Source organism: Xylocopa sonorina, chromosome 6, assembly GCF_050948175.1.
Source record: "Xylocopa sonorina isolate GNS202 chromosome 6, iyXylSono1_principal, whole genome shotgun sequence".
Taxonomy (NCBI): domain Eukaryota; kingdom Metazoa; phylum Arthropoda; class Insecta; order Hymenoptera; family Apidae; genus Xylocopa; species Xylocopa sonorina.
In genome coordinates, this window is record NC_135198.1 from 11955593 (window position 1) to 11970441 (window position 14849).

The window sequence follows — 14849 nt, forward strand, 5'->3', positions numbered from 1 at the left end:
CGAGGATTCTCTACGAAGAAGAGGAACCCTTTAATCTCTGAATATCTGATGTTAACAGTTAATTGACTTTCCGATTGACAACAATTAGGGTAATAGGAGAGTGGATATAAAGAAGCGTATCTGAAGGAACGACAGAAGTAATCGAGGGAAGTGGATCACCGGTAATAAACATCCGGCTTGAATGTCTGAGAGGTAAACGTTTGCGAACGGAAAATGACGGACGCTCGCGAAAGGCAGGGGACGAAAAAGCGCGGGAACGCCAAATATCCGAGACGGAGGAACTCGCGAAATTCGCGGCGAAACGATACCAGGGGACGGTCGCCAGTCGCATTCTCGTATAATTGCTAAGTACGAAAGCATCCAGGATATCCGCGGGACGAAAGCCCGTGGAGCTGACTGCAGAAATCACGTATAACGAACGAGATATTCCAAGATTTCCCACTTTTCGACGTCTGAGAAGAAGCAGTTGGTAAGCGGCGGGCCCGCGGTTAATTTGCAGACGTGCTCGTCGACGACGACAACCACGACCATTCTTTCCCTCGCTTTCCTACCTCGGCAGGCTACCGTACGTGCATCGTCGCGCCTGTCTCCGCGACACTCCCACCGCGTTTACCTTTCTCAAATTCTTCACGAAAGTACACCAAACGTGCCCGTCTACGTAGGTACGCTTCGTCACGAGCTCGACTGTTAGTGGCTGTTAGGAAATATGTTAATCATTCCCGCTCATTCATCAATAGTCGATACTTTCTCTTCGGTTAAATCCTATTCCTTCAAAGTAATCATACGGACTTAATGACTCCCAATTAACGACAGGCTAATAAATCGTCCAGCCTCTAATGATACCTCTTCTCCGTTGGACGACGACGAAATTCCACGTCTATCCGGTCGCTCTTCCTCCCTGTCCGTCCTCCCAGGTATCCGCATCCTAGCGGCGGACACAGTTTCCAGCAGGTTCTCGCGATCGTTCTTTCCACGTCGTGTAAGAGCAAAGGGGCGCATCGTAACAGCGCGTCGTCGTCGTCGTCGTCGTCGTCGTCCTCGTCGTCGTTGTGGCGCGACTGCAAGGGAGACAGAACCCACGACAGGATATCACGTGTCCTGGGTGCGCGTCCTTTAAGTCCGTTGGATCCGCGCTTTTCACGGTCCTCTGATGCATTGCTACCGTTTCGAGGAGGGTCCCCGCGCATCCTCCGGCCCGCGCGGGCTGCCCCTCGCCGAGGGCCTTGTATTATGGTAAACGAGACATCGGAGCCAGAGGCTGCCAGTCACCGGCACTCCTCCCACTTCCCCGGGATTCTCTCCTTCCCGCTTTTGTCTCTCCACGGTTGTCCACCGATGTGTTGTCTCTTCCTGCTTGCTCCCGTTTGTTGCCTCCCCGGTGTCTCCTGTTGCGATCCACCATGTTCCGCGAGTGCAGCCTCGACGCTGAATCGTCCTCGCGCAGAGGACTTAATAATCTTAATGAATTCGAGAGATCCACGATAGTTTCTGAGCTACTCGGAACAGAGATCCTTTTTCCCTTTTTCTAGCCCTTCGGCTCTTTTCTCCTCTTTGCCGTTGCAAAGATGGTCCGTTCTCTCAATCTTACCTTTAGCATTCGAAAAAGTTTCTAATTCTTTAAAGGGACGCTTAAGGACCGCCAGTTCTACGGCAGACCGAGATGAATCGAGCTCATCGCTACCCTAGAAGGCCTTGCGCCTCAATTTCCGTCTCTGTCCCCCGTTTAATCCCGTCCCTTCGATCATCCTTTCTCTACCGTTCCTTTTTGTCTTCCGCATGCTCTGTCTCTGCTCCCCGTCCACCGGCGATCTCTCGTATTCTTCCTGTACGACTTCGATGCCCACAGGGAGGGCGGATCGTTGCGTTCGCCTCGCTTCTGTCGCGCGACGATGCATCACTCGGCCCCTCTAATGAAAGCCTTTACTCCGAGCGCCAATTAACCCCACGCGACACCGACTGAACCGAAGAAAACACCGGGGCGACGCGTGCACTTATACAACCGATGGCTCCCGCCGCGCCAGCGTGTTTAATTGTACATCGTACCTCGCTCCGCGATGTTTTCCATTCATCTTAACAGCGTCTTTAATCGTTGAAATATGGACGAACGCCGTGAGCCAACGACCAATGGAGGAGGTACTGTTTCTCCCTTTCCCAAAATGTACAGATCGACTAACCGAGGATCGAAAGCTTACAGTCGTTCCAGGCGTACGCGAAAATTACGCTGACACCGGCTAAGAGGCCAGCGGCGAACACGCGGCATCGATGGACACGGGCACCGTAAAATTAGCTTCATCTGACAAACGAAACTCCTCGCAGCGGAAAGGGGGAAAAGGAGATGAACGAACACGAGGAGTACCTTAACCCGGATGGTAAAAATCAGAGGGCAGAAATTCATCTCTCGCGGGACGTCCAACACCGTCGGACGCTAATCCGACGATAAATAACGCTCGGTCACGGGTTAAGGGAAGCGGGTACACGATTGACAAGTCAAACGAGTTTCGCGCGATCCACCGGCCACGATCGATCATCGCGACTATCCCGCGCGGATCTCCCGAGATCGTGCCGGGAAAAACCAACGCGACGTCTCCTCTTCTGCTCCCTGTCCGCTCGAGTAACACCCTCCGCCCTACGCGTGGGCGCGTTGCCGCGTATAACAAATAGCGTTAACGACGCGAGTCGCGGGCCAAGATCACACACGGGCCGCCGATCATTAATTGTCTTCATTCGTCGAACCGGGCCGTTCCCTCGGGATCCGATAAATTCGCGACCGATTACGAGACGTGTACTCGCGGGCAAGAAATCGATAACACGAAATCGAGCGGACGACCAAGCGGCTGGCATCGATTAATTATCGATGTAATCCGACCGTTTGATCGATTGTCCTGAACGGTATTTTAAGAGCATTTGGAGGATCAGCGGGAAGATAAACTAGAAAAGGTAAAGTGAAAAAAGAGATAGGTTTCGCAGCGATGACGCACGATTCGCATTGGTCATGTAAATAGCGGAGCGCCGTGGAGAACGCTAATTAACGAGAAGGGGAGAAAAATAAGTGTCCCTTAGCTCGTCGATATCTCTACGGCTGGCAAGAGTAATTGCGCTCGCAGAGGGACTCGAACGTGTGTCGCGCGTATGAATAAAGGGGGATAGCCAACAAGGTGCCGGGAGACCGTTTAACTTTGTGTTTGGGACCGCCTGCTCGACGCCCAGCCTTAGGGGACACGATTGCGCCTCGCCACTTTCTAATTTACCGTCGAGTTTCGCCGGCTGACAACACGCAATTTCTCCGTGCAACACGTTGGCCCTGCGTCGACCACAAGCCCGATCATTCTCGAGCTGGAAAGCTCTGTTTGCTCGCGCCTCTCGATCAAGCGTACCGATATCACCCAACTCTGCGAGATAACTCTTTATCGCTGTTCAATTTCGCGACGATCGCTGGGACGCTCGATAACTTCGGAACTGTTTTCCGTGTTATTCGAATTAAAGATAAACTGTACCCAAAACTCCGGGGCCAACCATTCAACGAAATACGTTCCCCGCAATCCGGCAATAAAAATGAACGAGGATAATCCTCGTTCTCTTTAGTCCAACCGGCTCGGAATTTTCACGGTCCTATCTAAAGAAGACATCGACTACGAGCCACGAACGTGGCGCGAGACTCAGCTGTGAACACCCGTTATATAAATCTGATCACGGGATCGGCTTAAACGTTCCTCGAGGCGAACTTTTACGAGACACGCATTCGTTATCCATTAGGGTAAGTATAGCGCGTGTGGCGGGGTTTCTGGCCGGCGTTACCAGACCCGTGTATACGATATTCATGGCCTCGCGAGCCATTCCGGCTGGCGCGTGTAAACGGCGGGCATAATTGAATTATCATTCGGACCGCATGAAAGACAGCCAAACCTGGGGACCCGGTAATGAGCGAAATACGCGTTACGCCCGGTCTCGGTAACGCGGTTTCAAAATAACGACGGTATATTTAGGCAACAATGGGCCCTGATAAAAGCGGCTACGATAATTCCCCTCGGTCTCTCGCCACCCTTTCTGCAAATTATCGGCATTCGAGGACGGAATACCGTTACCAATATTAATTCCAGATTAATCCTAATACACGACGGTACAACTGAATGAACGCATGCTCCATCATTGTTCCCGCGCAAACGCCAATTTCGATACTTTTTAAGTATCGCTCTGCTATTGTCGAGAACGATCGCGCGTACGCTGAAAGAGGCGAAAAAGGCGCAGACGATAACAAGCGCACGAGCAAAAGGATTAGATCGATCAAACTGTCCAATAAACGGAGGAAGGTCGTTCACTGGAACTAGCACGGAACAACATTTTAGCCAATCCAATTTTGTTAATCTAAGAAGATCGCACGGGGTTCAAAATGGTTTCTCTCCCTTACCTTTTTTTATCTCGATGGTATTTTCGATGAACGTTTAATATTGAAATAAGTCAGTCCCCATGGTGCTTTATTAATAAAAGTTTAATTGCACGTGGTGACGCTAATTAATAATCTACACCCTCGTACCGCCGATAAATCAAGTTAATTTTCAGTTTGATTAATTCCAACGGCGGACCAGCCGCCGTTCAAGTTAATTCCCTGAAAATAACCGGTATAACATTTAATTAAGAGTTTCGCACAAATGTAGCGTAACGAACGGCGTTTCCACGGAGCCGAAACTCGTCCAAGGAGCAAACCTGAAGCACTTGTTCGTTCACCATCACGATAAATAACGCGTTCACGGTAGAATAATCGGGCGAGAGAATTGCGTCGTTGATCAAAAATTGCATAACATCATGTACAGTTTCTAAGACTAAAGTGCAACGCTAAGCAAAAATAAATGAGAAAAAGAAACAATTTCTGTCGCTGTCGAGGACAAAGTTGACGGATGATTAGAAAATTATTTTAAAGTAACAAAAGTAACCGGCAAATATTCCAGTGCTCTCTCTCTCTCTCTCTCCCTCTCTCTTTCTTTTTTATCTATCTCTATCTCTATCCCTCTTTCTCACTCGTCGGTGAAAAAAATTCCAAAACCTCGCCCGGTGGGCTCTTCTCTCAGTTGTTTGAATCAAGATTACGACATTCTTGCTTTTTCTCGTTCCCCAAGCGAAGATTAAAATCTGGACCGGTGAGAGCAGTTGGACCACCGCCATTTTTTTTTACCCTGTAACCTTATACCGCGGGTCATTTTCATTCGACGAACACGTGACAAGCGCATGAAACACCCAAAAGAAACACTTATGTACGCGCACAAAGCGAGAACGATACCGCTATCAAACGATCAGTGAAATTCTACAAATTTTAACACCCCGACTCACGGCAACTTCGTCTTCGCCATTTTTCTTCACTTTCGAGAACCATTTGATATCGGTAAAAAACCAACACGTCCATTCGGGACGAACATTCTACGATGAAAGAATACTACGTATCCGCAGGGTGAAAAAGTTAATTGGTTCCGTACGAAGAACGTCTTGTCGTAGAAGTCTTATGAGGTAGCAACAACGGCAATAGTAAACAAATATCTATTACTCACCGAAACGTAGAGATAGATCAAGTGAAACATCGTCCAATTCACGCGTTGCGGCTATGACTGAGTTTCGTGCAAATTGCAGTCTTCGTGAGTCATTCGCATATTTCATTCGATAATACAGAAATCAAAAGGACGTGTAATTATCCATAACATAGCTCGTGCGAGGAAACTAAATCAACGCACGTAACCTGCATCCAGAATGTACGCCGTACGTATACTGAAAAACATATTACTATTAACGCATCTGATAGCATTATAGCGTTATGTTACTGATCTTTGATAGAACAAAATTAAATAAAAGTTATGTGACTGCAAAATTAAACGTACTTACATTATTGCGATGTAATCAAACTCTGCCTCTTGCTGTTGCCCATGCACGCACCTACGAATCGACGTACACAATCGCTCACCGAAAGATATTATCACACTAAATAAAAAATGACACTAGAAAAACACCATTCATTTCACAGAGCATCAGATTTTCACTTATTTTCCTTAATATCTCACCGTTTCGAGCAAAAGCATACCGACGCACTATGCTTCAGTTTCAATCTGGAAGGATATAAACAATGGCGTCCTCGGAAAGACAAATTGCGCGCGCACTTTCAATTTGAAACATAGTGAAAAGTAATTCTTTGCATCTACTTCATTGTTAGAAAATATGAAATATTAGAAAGCGCAAAATGTTAAATATAGACGTTCGTTTTCAAATATATTTTGTTTAAAGTTTCATAAACTTTACGATGCGATTAATCGTATTAAAATCAATAAACATTCTCCTTATATACTATATAAAAGCGAAAATTCCGACTCACCAATTAAAAATGACTCCTATTTAAATATGTTCAATTTTAAACGAAGACATTATCGCCATCTATTAGGGAAGTATCAATTTTATTTTGTTAAAATGATCGAATTGCTTCCAGAAAATCTGTAAAATGTTATTATATTTTACTTAAACGTTTAATAAGCAGTAAATTAATTAAAACTCGATTGCGCACTACTATATTTAAGAAACAAAAAATTACCGACTGAGACATACATTCATTTGATACAGACTGTTTATAATACAAAAAGTTACCGTCTGAAGAACTCAGATCGTAACTGTGTTTCTGTAAAATGTACAGAACTACCTACATAAGCACAATAGAAAGGAACATTGTACTTTATACTTAAAAAGTAACTTCGTAAAGTGCTCATATTTATCCACTGAATTAATACATCTGTTCGCTTGAGATACAATACTTAAATCCATAGTAAAACAGAAATGAAAGAAGGACACAATCTATCTAACGTGACAAATGATGATTATATCCATGGAAATGGAGAGGTAACTTTGTAATTATATATTTCACATGATACTATGTTATAAATCGTTATTATTAAAAGTGCTTCTGAACTCTAATGATGAGAGGGACATAAGGTCTGATAGGTTAAGTACGTGTTTACTAAAAGATTGTTTAGCCTTTTAATTATTTTATCACGTAACAACATTTAACCTTTGTAGTTGTATCTTTTGTATAAGGAAACAATGAAAGTATAGTTCAGGGTTTACTATTCACAAGATATTAATGTAAACAAAGAATAATAATAAAATGAAAATAAAATAGTCTGAAATATATGAAAGTTTCTTACTTGATTATAACGTATATACATTGTGAGTTATTTGGCACAAGTTCATATATGCTATCGTAATAGGCTGTTAATACAGAAGAATCTCCAGGAAAGCAGAAATTGCGTGGATGGCTGAATCGGAATATGAGAATAAAAATGACAGATGGTCGTGTTTTAATAGGTGCATTTCTGTGTACTGACCGTGACGCGAATGTGATTTTGGGATCATGTTCAGAATTTTTATCAGAGGATCACACAGAAGCAAGAACTCTTGGTTTAGTAATGATACCAGGTAGACATATTGTAACAATACATCTTGATACTTAAGCAACTCTGGTTTGTTTTCTTTCAAAAATTAGCTATACATAATTCATTGTCCCCCATTCTCTCGAATTACAGTATAGCTATCCTATTATTTCTGTATGTCGTAAAGCTTATACAGCAATGCATATAACGTTATGCAAAAAAGAAGATCTGTAAATAATTTATTTATAACATGTTTCTATTCATTTGTACAAAAAACTTAAATGTAGGTTTTAAACTGCGAATAAATAATGTACTACCATTTTAATTGGATTCGTTTAGTTCTGTTTTATCAGCAGACTCATTATTCGTTTTATTTGCTGCAAAGAAAATGCAATAAAAATTAACAAAGATCAATGTATCCATTAATGTTATTATTTCTAATATACTTACAGTTTACAATGCATTCCCTTTGAACATCACAGTATTCTTGTTCAAGTATTGCAATACGATTAACTTCTTCCTTTATGTTCTTTAATGCATCATCTATTCTTTGAGTAAGTGTAAAGGATAAACTGTCCAGACCAGACAAATAACTTATTTCTGAAGCAGCCACTGCCATTTTATGTACATATTCGACATATCCTGTTAACTTCTACAAAAATAAAATTAAAATATTTTTAATAAGCATAACATGCTGATGTAAATTTATGTTTTTTCTTCTTACAGTTAACATTTCTTTTTTACTTTGTACTTTAGTCCGTAGTTCAACTATCATGTCCCAATGTGTATCAGTAACATTAAACTCTAAAGTTTCTCTTGAAAGAGAAATTAATTCGCCTAATAATTTCCTGAAAAGTTATCTTTGTGAAATATCAGAAGCTTATTGTTTATTCAACTACGTAGAAGGATTCAATTTACTTATATTCGCTACTTATTTTCATTATTGCTGTATATGCAACAGTTAATGATTGAGTTGCACTATTAACAGCATCTATGGTTGATTGTTGTATCATATATTCGGGTGTTAATTTTCGAACATCAACAGGTTCAAATAATAGTTTATCATCTGCTGTGGGTTTCTTAGTTTCTGGCTCGCTTACAAATGTAAAACTTGTGGCATACTGTAAAATAAAAAAGAGACCGTTAGTATGTATATCAATAAATAAAGCATACAAGAATTCATGTTTTTAATCAAATTTTAGACATTACCATAACTGGGCCAGCCCTTCTTAACAAAACTCGAAGAAGTTGTCGCAACGACATAATTTTTAATAAATAAATAGCACTATAAAAGTTAACTGCTAAAAGCTAGGGATCAAAATTAATTACGTTTTGTTTAATTCGTTGAACATGTGGTTAAAACGCATGTTTCATAGATATGATTGTCCTGAATTATATAAAACAGATAACAATTGATATGTCACAGAAAATAGATACTTGATCTTGAAACTGTATTTAAAATTATAGCATATATTTTGTTAATATACATGAAAATCCATTCGACTTAAAAATAACTCGTATTTATATACGAGCCTATATACCGGCCTATAATATTTACTTACGACTGTGGGACGATCTAGCGGCTTAATGCAAAATCAAAGGGATATTCGAATTTGAACATTTAAAAACAGAAATTAAATGGAAAGAATTTAACATCTAAAAATTAACAATGTACTTTATTCCTTGCCCACTAATCTTTTTTCCATTGTATCCTGTAAATTAGTAATAATGCATAGATACGATATTTCATAATTTTTTTATTGTAATTATTGTAAATATTAAATAATGTAAGGCTTATTATATTGTACGTATATTATACAATGATTATTCAAATGCAGAAAATGTCTTCAACTTTACAAAAATTAATTTGTTAAAACTTTTAATAATGCACTAAGAAATGAATAGTATACATTTGCAATAATAATTTTCATAATATTCAAAAATAAATAAGCAAATATAAATTAATTTATTTTATTTAAGATTGCATTTGATTGCAGGAAGACTTTATGTCTGTTCTCTTATAGCTATCAAATTTAATGAAAAACATGCTAACTAAAAGTAACATCAGTTTTGTTCATCCTTCACTTTACCATTATCTTTTAGACTACTTTTATTCATCCAAAGCAATAAATAACATAATTAAGAAATTGAAATGACAGTTACATTCATTTGGAATGACTTTAATTAATTTTCATCAGATTTGTAAAAGGAAGTAAATTATTCTGCACATAAACATCGTAACAACCTTTAAGGAGACATCCGACACAGAATTCACCTCGCTTAGAACTTGCGTTGTAACAACCCATACGCGTTCCACTATGAATCAATTTAAATAACCGTGATTATTGTATTATAAAGAGAATTATATTAATTATCTATACAATAGGACATGTATAGGATGCAATTAAGTTAGGCGTTTTGTAGCGAGGATTAATTGATCAAGAACGTAAAAAAAATGAATAAAATATTAGATCTGTTTGGTAAAGAGGTTGTCTCATGTGTATGCTTGTATAATTATAATGCTCGATGTAGAAGTTTGTAGAAAATCAGTTTTAAGCTATAGCGTAGAGTATACCTAAGAATATATAGTATCAAGAAGTATCACAATTAAATATTATATTCACAGTAGACGAAATCCGACCAAGTAAAATATTATACGACTTTCAAATTAAAATAAATTCACGCTAGTAATTTATACTGTTTGGTGGGCGTAATGTGTGCTGTTTAAAGAAATAGTAAAATTGTTAAGAATTCTTAAGTAATTACTCGAACTTATTGCTATACTTGATACTGAAAGTAAATGGTCGGTTTTCTTTTGCTTTTTCCTTAGTTATGTCAAACACAATGAGATAATTTTAACTTTCTTCTAAAAACAAATTACATTTCCCTTTGTGATCTTGTACAAATATACCTAGTGAAGTAGCGTAACACTTAATGTTCACATTTACGAAATAATTCATCCAGCCACGCTAACATAATTTCTTAAATTTGATTTAGGTTTTTTTTTAAATGCATTCATAAACCTGTTCTATAACATAATAAATTGTCTAATTTATTAACCGAAGCGCAATCGGTTAATAATAAAAGTCACACACTTTTAAATAAATCTTCTTTTAAAGTTCTTGATGTATCTCTTCTTGAGTGCTTTCATGAACTGCATCAGATTCGGTATCCTTTGACGACTCTGTCGATTCTTCTGCGTCTAATGGTTTTTCATTTTGTACTTCCGCATTATCAGACGTATTATCAGGCTGAAGGTCTTCCGACTGAGAATCCGTCGTTGATTTAGAAACAGATTCAGATTCTGGTCTTCCCTTTGTATCTGTTGTATTCTCATTTGTACTCTCTGTATGATTCGTAGCAGACTCCTGTTTTGGTCGCCATATTTTAGCTTTATTTATGAGATATTTCACTTCTCTATCAAGCAATGCCATTTTATTTGCAATATCGCCAACTTTATATTTCACTGGCTCGTGTAACGGTGTCTCGGCAAAAGATTTAACAACTGTGTCGTGATACTCCTGTAAAATGAAAATAATTGAATTTTATTCGCTCGGTTATTCAATGTACTAATAAAAAAAAGTAAATCATATTTGAACAACTTACCTGAGTCTCGTTAATTACTTTTTCTAATGTATCTATCTCAATTTGAGTAAATATTTCGCTGAATGCACTCGAATTTCGTATATTATTTAACACTGTTTGACTTGCGCTTAAAATAGTAACCATGCCTTTTAATACTTCTGGACGTTCTTTATGTTCATAAACGCGTTCGTACATATCGTTGGTGAGCTTCTGAAGCTCTGACAATTTTTCTTCGTACACTTCAGCGGTTGCGCTAAATCCATCCTCGTATAACCACTCAGAAATTTCAGAACACGCTTTCAGTATACCTTCTGACTCTTGAGCAGTGGCGGCAGCAGCATACTCTTCTGACTCTAATTTTTGTTGTGCATCGATTATAAATGTCTCCAAATTGTTCAAAGCTGTTTCACGTTTCGTTTTTTCAAAATCATATACGTTTAAACGATGCAATCTAAAATTGTCGTACAATAATTACATTAAAATTTATACTATTTTATCATGCAAAATGATTATATAGTTATTTATACCAACTTTTCTCGGGATTCAACAAGTTTGCTACCAGAAAGAATCTGTGATCCTAATCTAATTTCATCAGCTTTGATGGGTTCTTTGATCGTTACAATTGTAGCTTTTTTCTCTTTTTCTTTTTCCTTCTCTTTCTCTTTTTCTACTTTCTCAGTTTTATTTACAACTTTCTCTTCAGTAACTGTACTTTCATTTTTCTTCTTTGTTTTATCTTCTGCCTCTTTTTGTACCTCAGAATAATCCGGCTCTTCATGAACTGGTTTTACATCCTCTTTCAATGGTTCCTCTGCTTTGCCTTCTTTTTCTTTATCTTCTGACCCTAAATATTTCAATTTCATTTATCTACATGCTTTATCTCTGTATAAAAAAAGTGTCTTGCATATCTAACAATAACTCTTATTTTTAGGATGTAATTTAACTTTCTCCTATATTATCTAATATTTTACAAATGCTTGCAAAAAATGACTCTACATTCCAATAAAAATATTTTCACAAAATTTGATTATTTAAATGGATCTCTAAATGCTTGTATTTTCTCACTAAAAATATTAGAAAAAAAAAAAGAAATAAACTATGTTGTAAAAAACAACAAATCAATAAATATTAGTAACATTTTTTGCAATGCATTCAGCACAAACCTGCAAAAAGTTTACTAATAGTTGAGCCAAGTATTGAGAAAGTACCCTCTTCTTCTTCAGGAGCCGAACTTGATTTCTCTGATACTAATTCTACATTGACCAAATTAAGTATACCGCTCTCATCCATAGCGAAATGTGCTTTGATCCCTTTACTTTCTGCACCTTCCTTAGCATGCTTATCTAAAGCTTCAGTTACGCCAGATAAAGTTAGAGTGGACAAATTAAAACTACCAATGGCACTAGAATAAAAAATTGTATATTAATATACATAAAATTACATATTAAATAAGAATTAGTAAAAATACTTACGCTATTTCATTGGGTGTTAAATAATCCAATTCAGCATAATTGATATGAAATTGGAAATTTTCCGTATATTTATTAAAGGTAATAATTTTCTTTTGTGGATAAGGATTCATTTTACCAAACAATGATTTTTTTATCTATAGAAAAGAATTTCAAATTTTACGTATATCTAGTTTCCTTGTAGTAAGAATTGAAGGTAAAAGATGTATATATATGTAAAAATAGAAACTTACTTGTTTTACTCTGTTATCAACAGTTCTGTTAAAAACAATGTGTATGGGAAACAATACAGCATCCTTAGTAACAAATTTCTTTACTTTAAACCCTTTGCTAAGATCTGCAGCTTTATATACTGCCCCTAGCGCAGCTGCCTCGTCCGTATTTATATTTTTAGACAAATCAACTGTTAAATACTGACTTAAATGCTCTTGTACCTTTGGCATTCTAGTACCAGCGCCCACCAATACAACTTGAGATATGATATCCATCGTTAAGCCTGACGTTTTTAAAGCGATCTTAACGGGATTTGCTACTCTATCAAATATATCAGCGCAAAGCTCTTCTAATGTTTCTCTAGTAACTTGCAATCTGAAGTCATGCTCGTCTATTAATCCTTCAATTTGAGCAAAATGGTCTGTATTCGCGCTCAACACATTTTTAACCCGACCAGCTTCCTTAAAAAGTTTCGCCATTGCCCTTGGATTACTGAACACAGAATTTGTCGTTTTGTTTAAAGCATCAAATTTCTTTGCCAAATGATGTTGCAATCTAATTTGCATTTCTAAACCTCCGAGTGTACGATCATAGCCCACGCCCAATATAGTAACGTGCGGATTAGTTTCGACGAATCCCTTCTCCTTTGTTTTCACATTCTGATAACTAACAATTGTTGCAGTGGTACTACTAGCACCCATATCATAAAACATTACATAATGCGCAGTATCATTTATCTCTTTGCTACGAAATATGCCGTAATTCAATGCAACCGCGGTATAGTCGTTAATAAGTTGCAAAACTTTAATCCCTGCAAGATCTGCTGCTTGTGCAAGTGCCCTTCTTTCAATTTGATTGAAAAATCCTGGGACAGTTATCACCGCTTCGCTGATCTTTTGACCAGCTGAATTTTCTGCAAACTCTTTTCCTTTATGCAAAATTTGTGCAAGTAACTCTTCTGGAGCATATGTAGTATTTTCATCCAGTCTGAATGCAATGGTCTTACGCTCATCGTCGGAAATAATATCGTAATATGGAAATCTTTTCTTATATAGTTCTACCATAGGATTATCTATAGATTTTCCTAGAAGATCCAATATATAAGAAAAACTGTTTCGGGGTGATCTAATTCCCACTACTTGAGCATCTTCTCCAAAATTTCTTTCTCCATTCCTAAATGCAATCGTAACTGGTGTTTTCCTCTTCGACTCTTTATTAAGGGCTATTTCCATAGGAACACCAGGCTAGATAAACCATCAATTAAGGATATTAGTAAAGCATGTGCACAAAAGTTTATTAATTATAAATGACAGAATATCATAAGATTTACTTACAGAAACGATAGCAACTTTCATTGACTCACTACCTAGATCAACACTCATAACAGCAACACCATTACTATGACCAATAAGTGTTGCGATGGCAATCAATAATAACCAAATAATAGACATGCTTAGTTCGCTTAGTTTCATCTGTAATTTAAATTTTATTCTATGAATAAATTTACAAGCTACATGATATATTTAAATCGTATACCATATTGCTAAAAAAATAATAACAAACATTTTAAGTGGAAACAGATAAAAAAATAAATAAAGTTTATATTAAAAAGAAATAACCTTTATAAAGATAGGAAACACTGTATTAGATGGTATCACAGTTGAAAGAAGTATATTAATAAAATGAAAGTTATGCTACAGAAATCATGAGTAAAATGAAATGTTCACAAAACGATAAGCCAAACAATTCGTTCAATAAACGATATTCATTTATTTATGTAAAATAATTGCAAAATACATAAAGAATAATCTTTAAATTGCACGAGAATGTTCACAAGACGCTGTCAAAATTGGTTATAATAACCGAAGAATTGCAATAGAATTCCATAGTTTTACTCACTTCTTTCTTTTATTCTAAAAACGTCCCTTTTATCCTGACAGTCAAATAATTACTATTCTTAAACAATTCGGCATATGAACGCGTACGTTTCCGTTTGTTTAAAGTAAGAAAAACCAACGTACACCACTTGCTGTTCCACCAAACCGAATAAGAACCATGTGTCTGTGTGGCACAACGGGATTGGTAAAATAAGATGGAAGAAAACGTTTACATTGGTCCGCGTTGGCAAATCAAAGCCAATAATCTGTTAGTTTATCCCCCCTCCTCTCCCCCATTGTCAAAATACAAC

At 37.8% G+C, this 14849-nt stretch overlaps 2 protein-coding genes and 1 long non-coding RNA gene across 4 annotated transcripts; 1 reads left to right on the forward strand and 2 right to left on the reverse strand.

Moving 5' to 3' along the window:
• The first annotated feature begins 6549 nt into the window (after positions 1 to 6549).
• On the forward strand, positions 6550 to 7479 carry LOC143424953 (uncharacterized). Its single transcript, XR_013101990.1, has 2 exons — positions 6550 to 6864; positions 7330 to 7479. It is a non-coding gene; the product is annotated as an uncharacterized LOC143424953 (long non-coding RNA).
• A 152-nt stretch (positions 7480 to 7631) lies between these two features.
• LOC143424952 (uncharacterized) lies at positions 7632 to 9092 on the reverse strand. Its single transcript, XM_076897363.1, has 5 exons — positions 8604 to 9092; positions 8313 to 8515; positions 8119 to 8242; positions 7845 to 8046; positions 7632 to 7771 (listed from the first exon to the last, which is right to left on the reverse strand). Exons 1-5 carry the CDS (start codon positions 8655 to 8657, stop codon positions 7716 to 7718), a joined length of 639 nt encoding a protein of 212 aa, XP_076753478.1. The 5' UTR covers positions 8658 to 9092; the 3' UTR covers positions 7632 to 7715.
• Positions 9093 to 9351: 259 nt separating this feature from the next.
• Positions 9352 to 14723, reverse strand: Grp170 (hypoxia up-regulated Grp170 co-chaperone protein). Of its 2 annotated transcripts, none has more exons than XM_076897362.1 (8): positions 14561 to 14723; positions 13996 to 14133; positions 12682 to 13905; positions 12452 to 12585; positions 12188 to 12381; positions 11511 to 11823; positions 11001 to 11430; positions 9352 to 10915 (listed from the first exon to the last, which is right to left on the reverse strand). In XM_076897362.1, exons 2-8 carry the CDS (start codon positions 14131 to 14133, stop codon positions 10508 to 10510), a joined length of 2841 nt encoding a protein of 946 aa, XP_076753477.1. In that variant the 5' UTR covers positions 14561 to 14723; the 3' UTR covers positions 9352 to 10507. The 2 variants fall into 2 exon arrangements, with proteins under 2 accessions (XP_076753477.1, XP_076753476.1); XM_076897361.1 differs by having other exon boundaries at positions 12143 to 12381.
• Between the last annotated feature and the right edge of the window lie 126 nt (positions 14724 to 14849).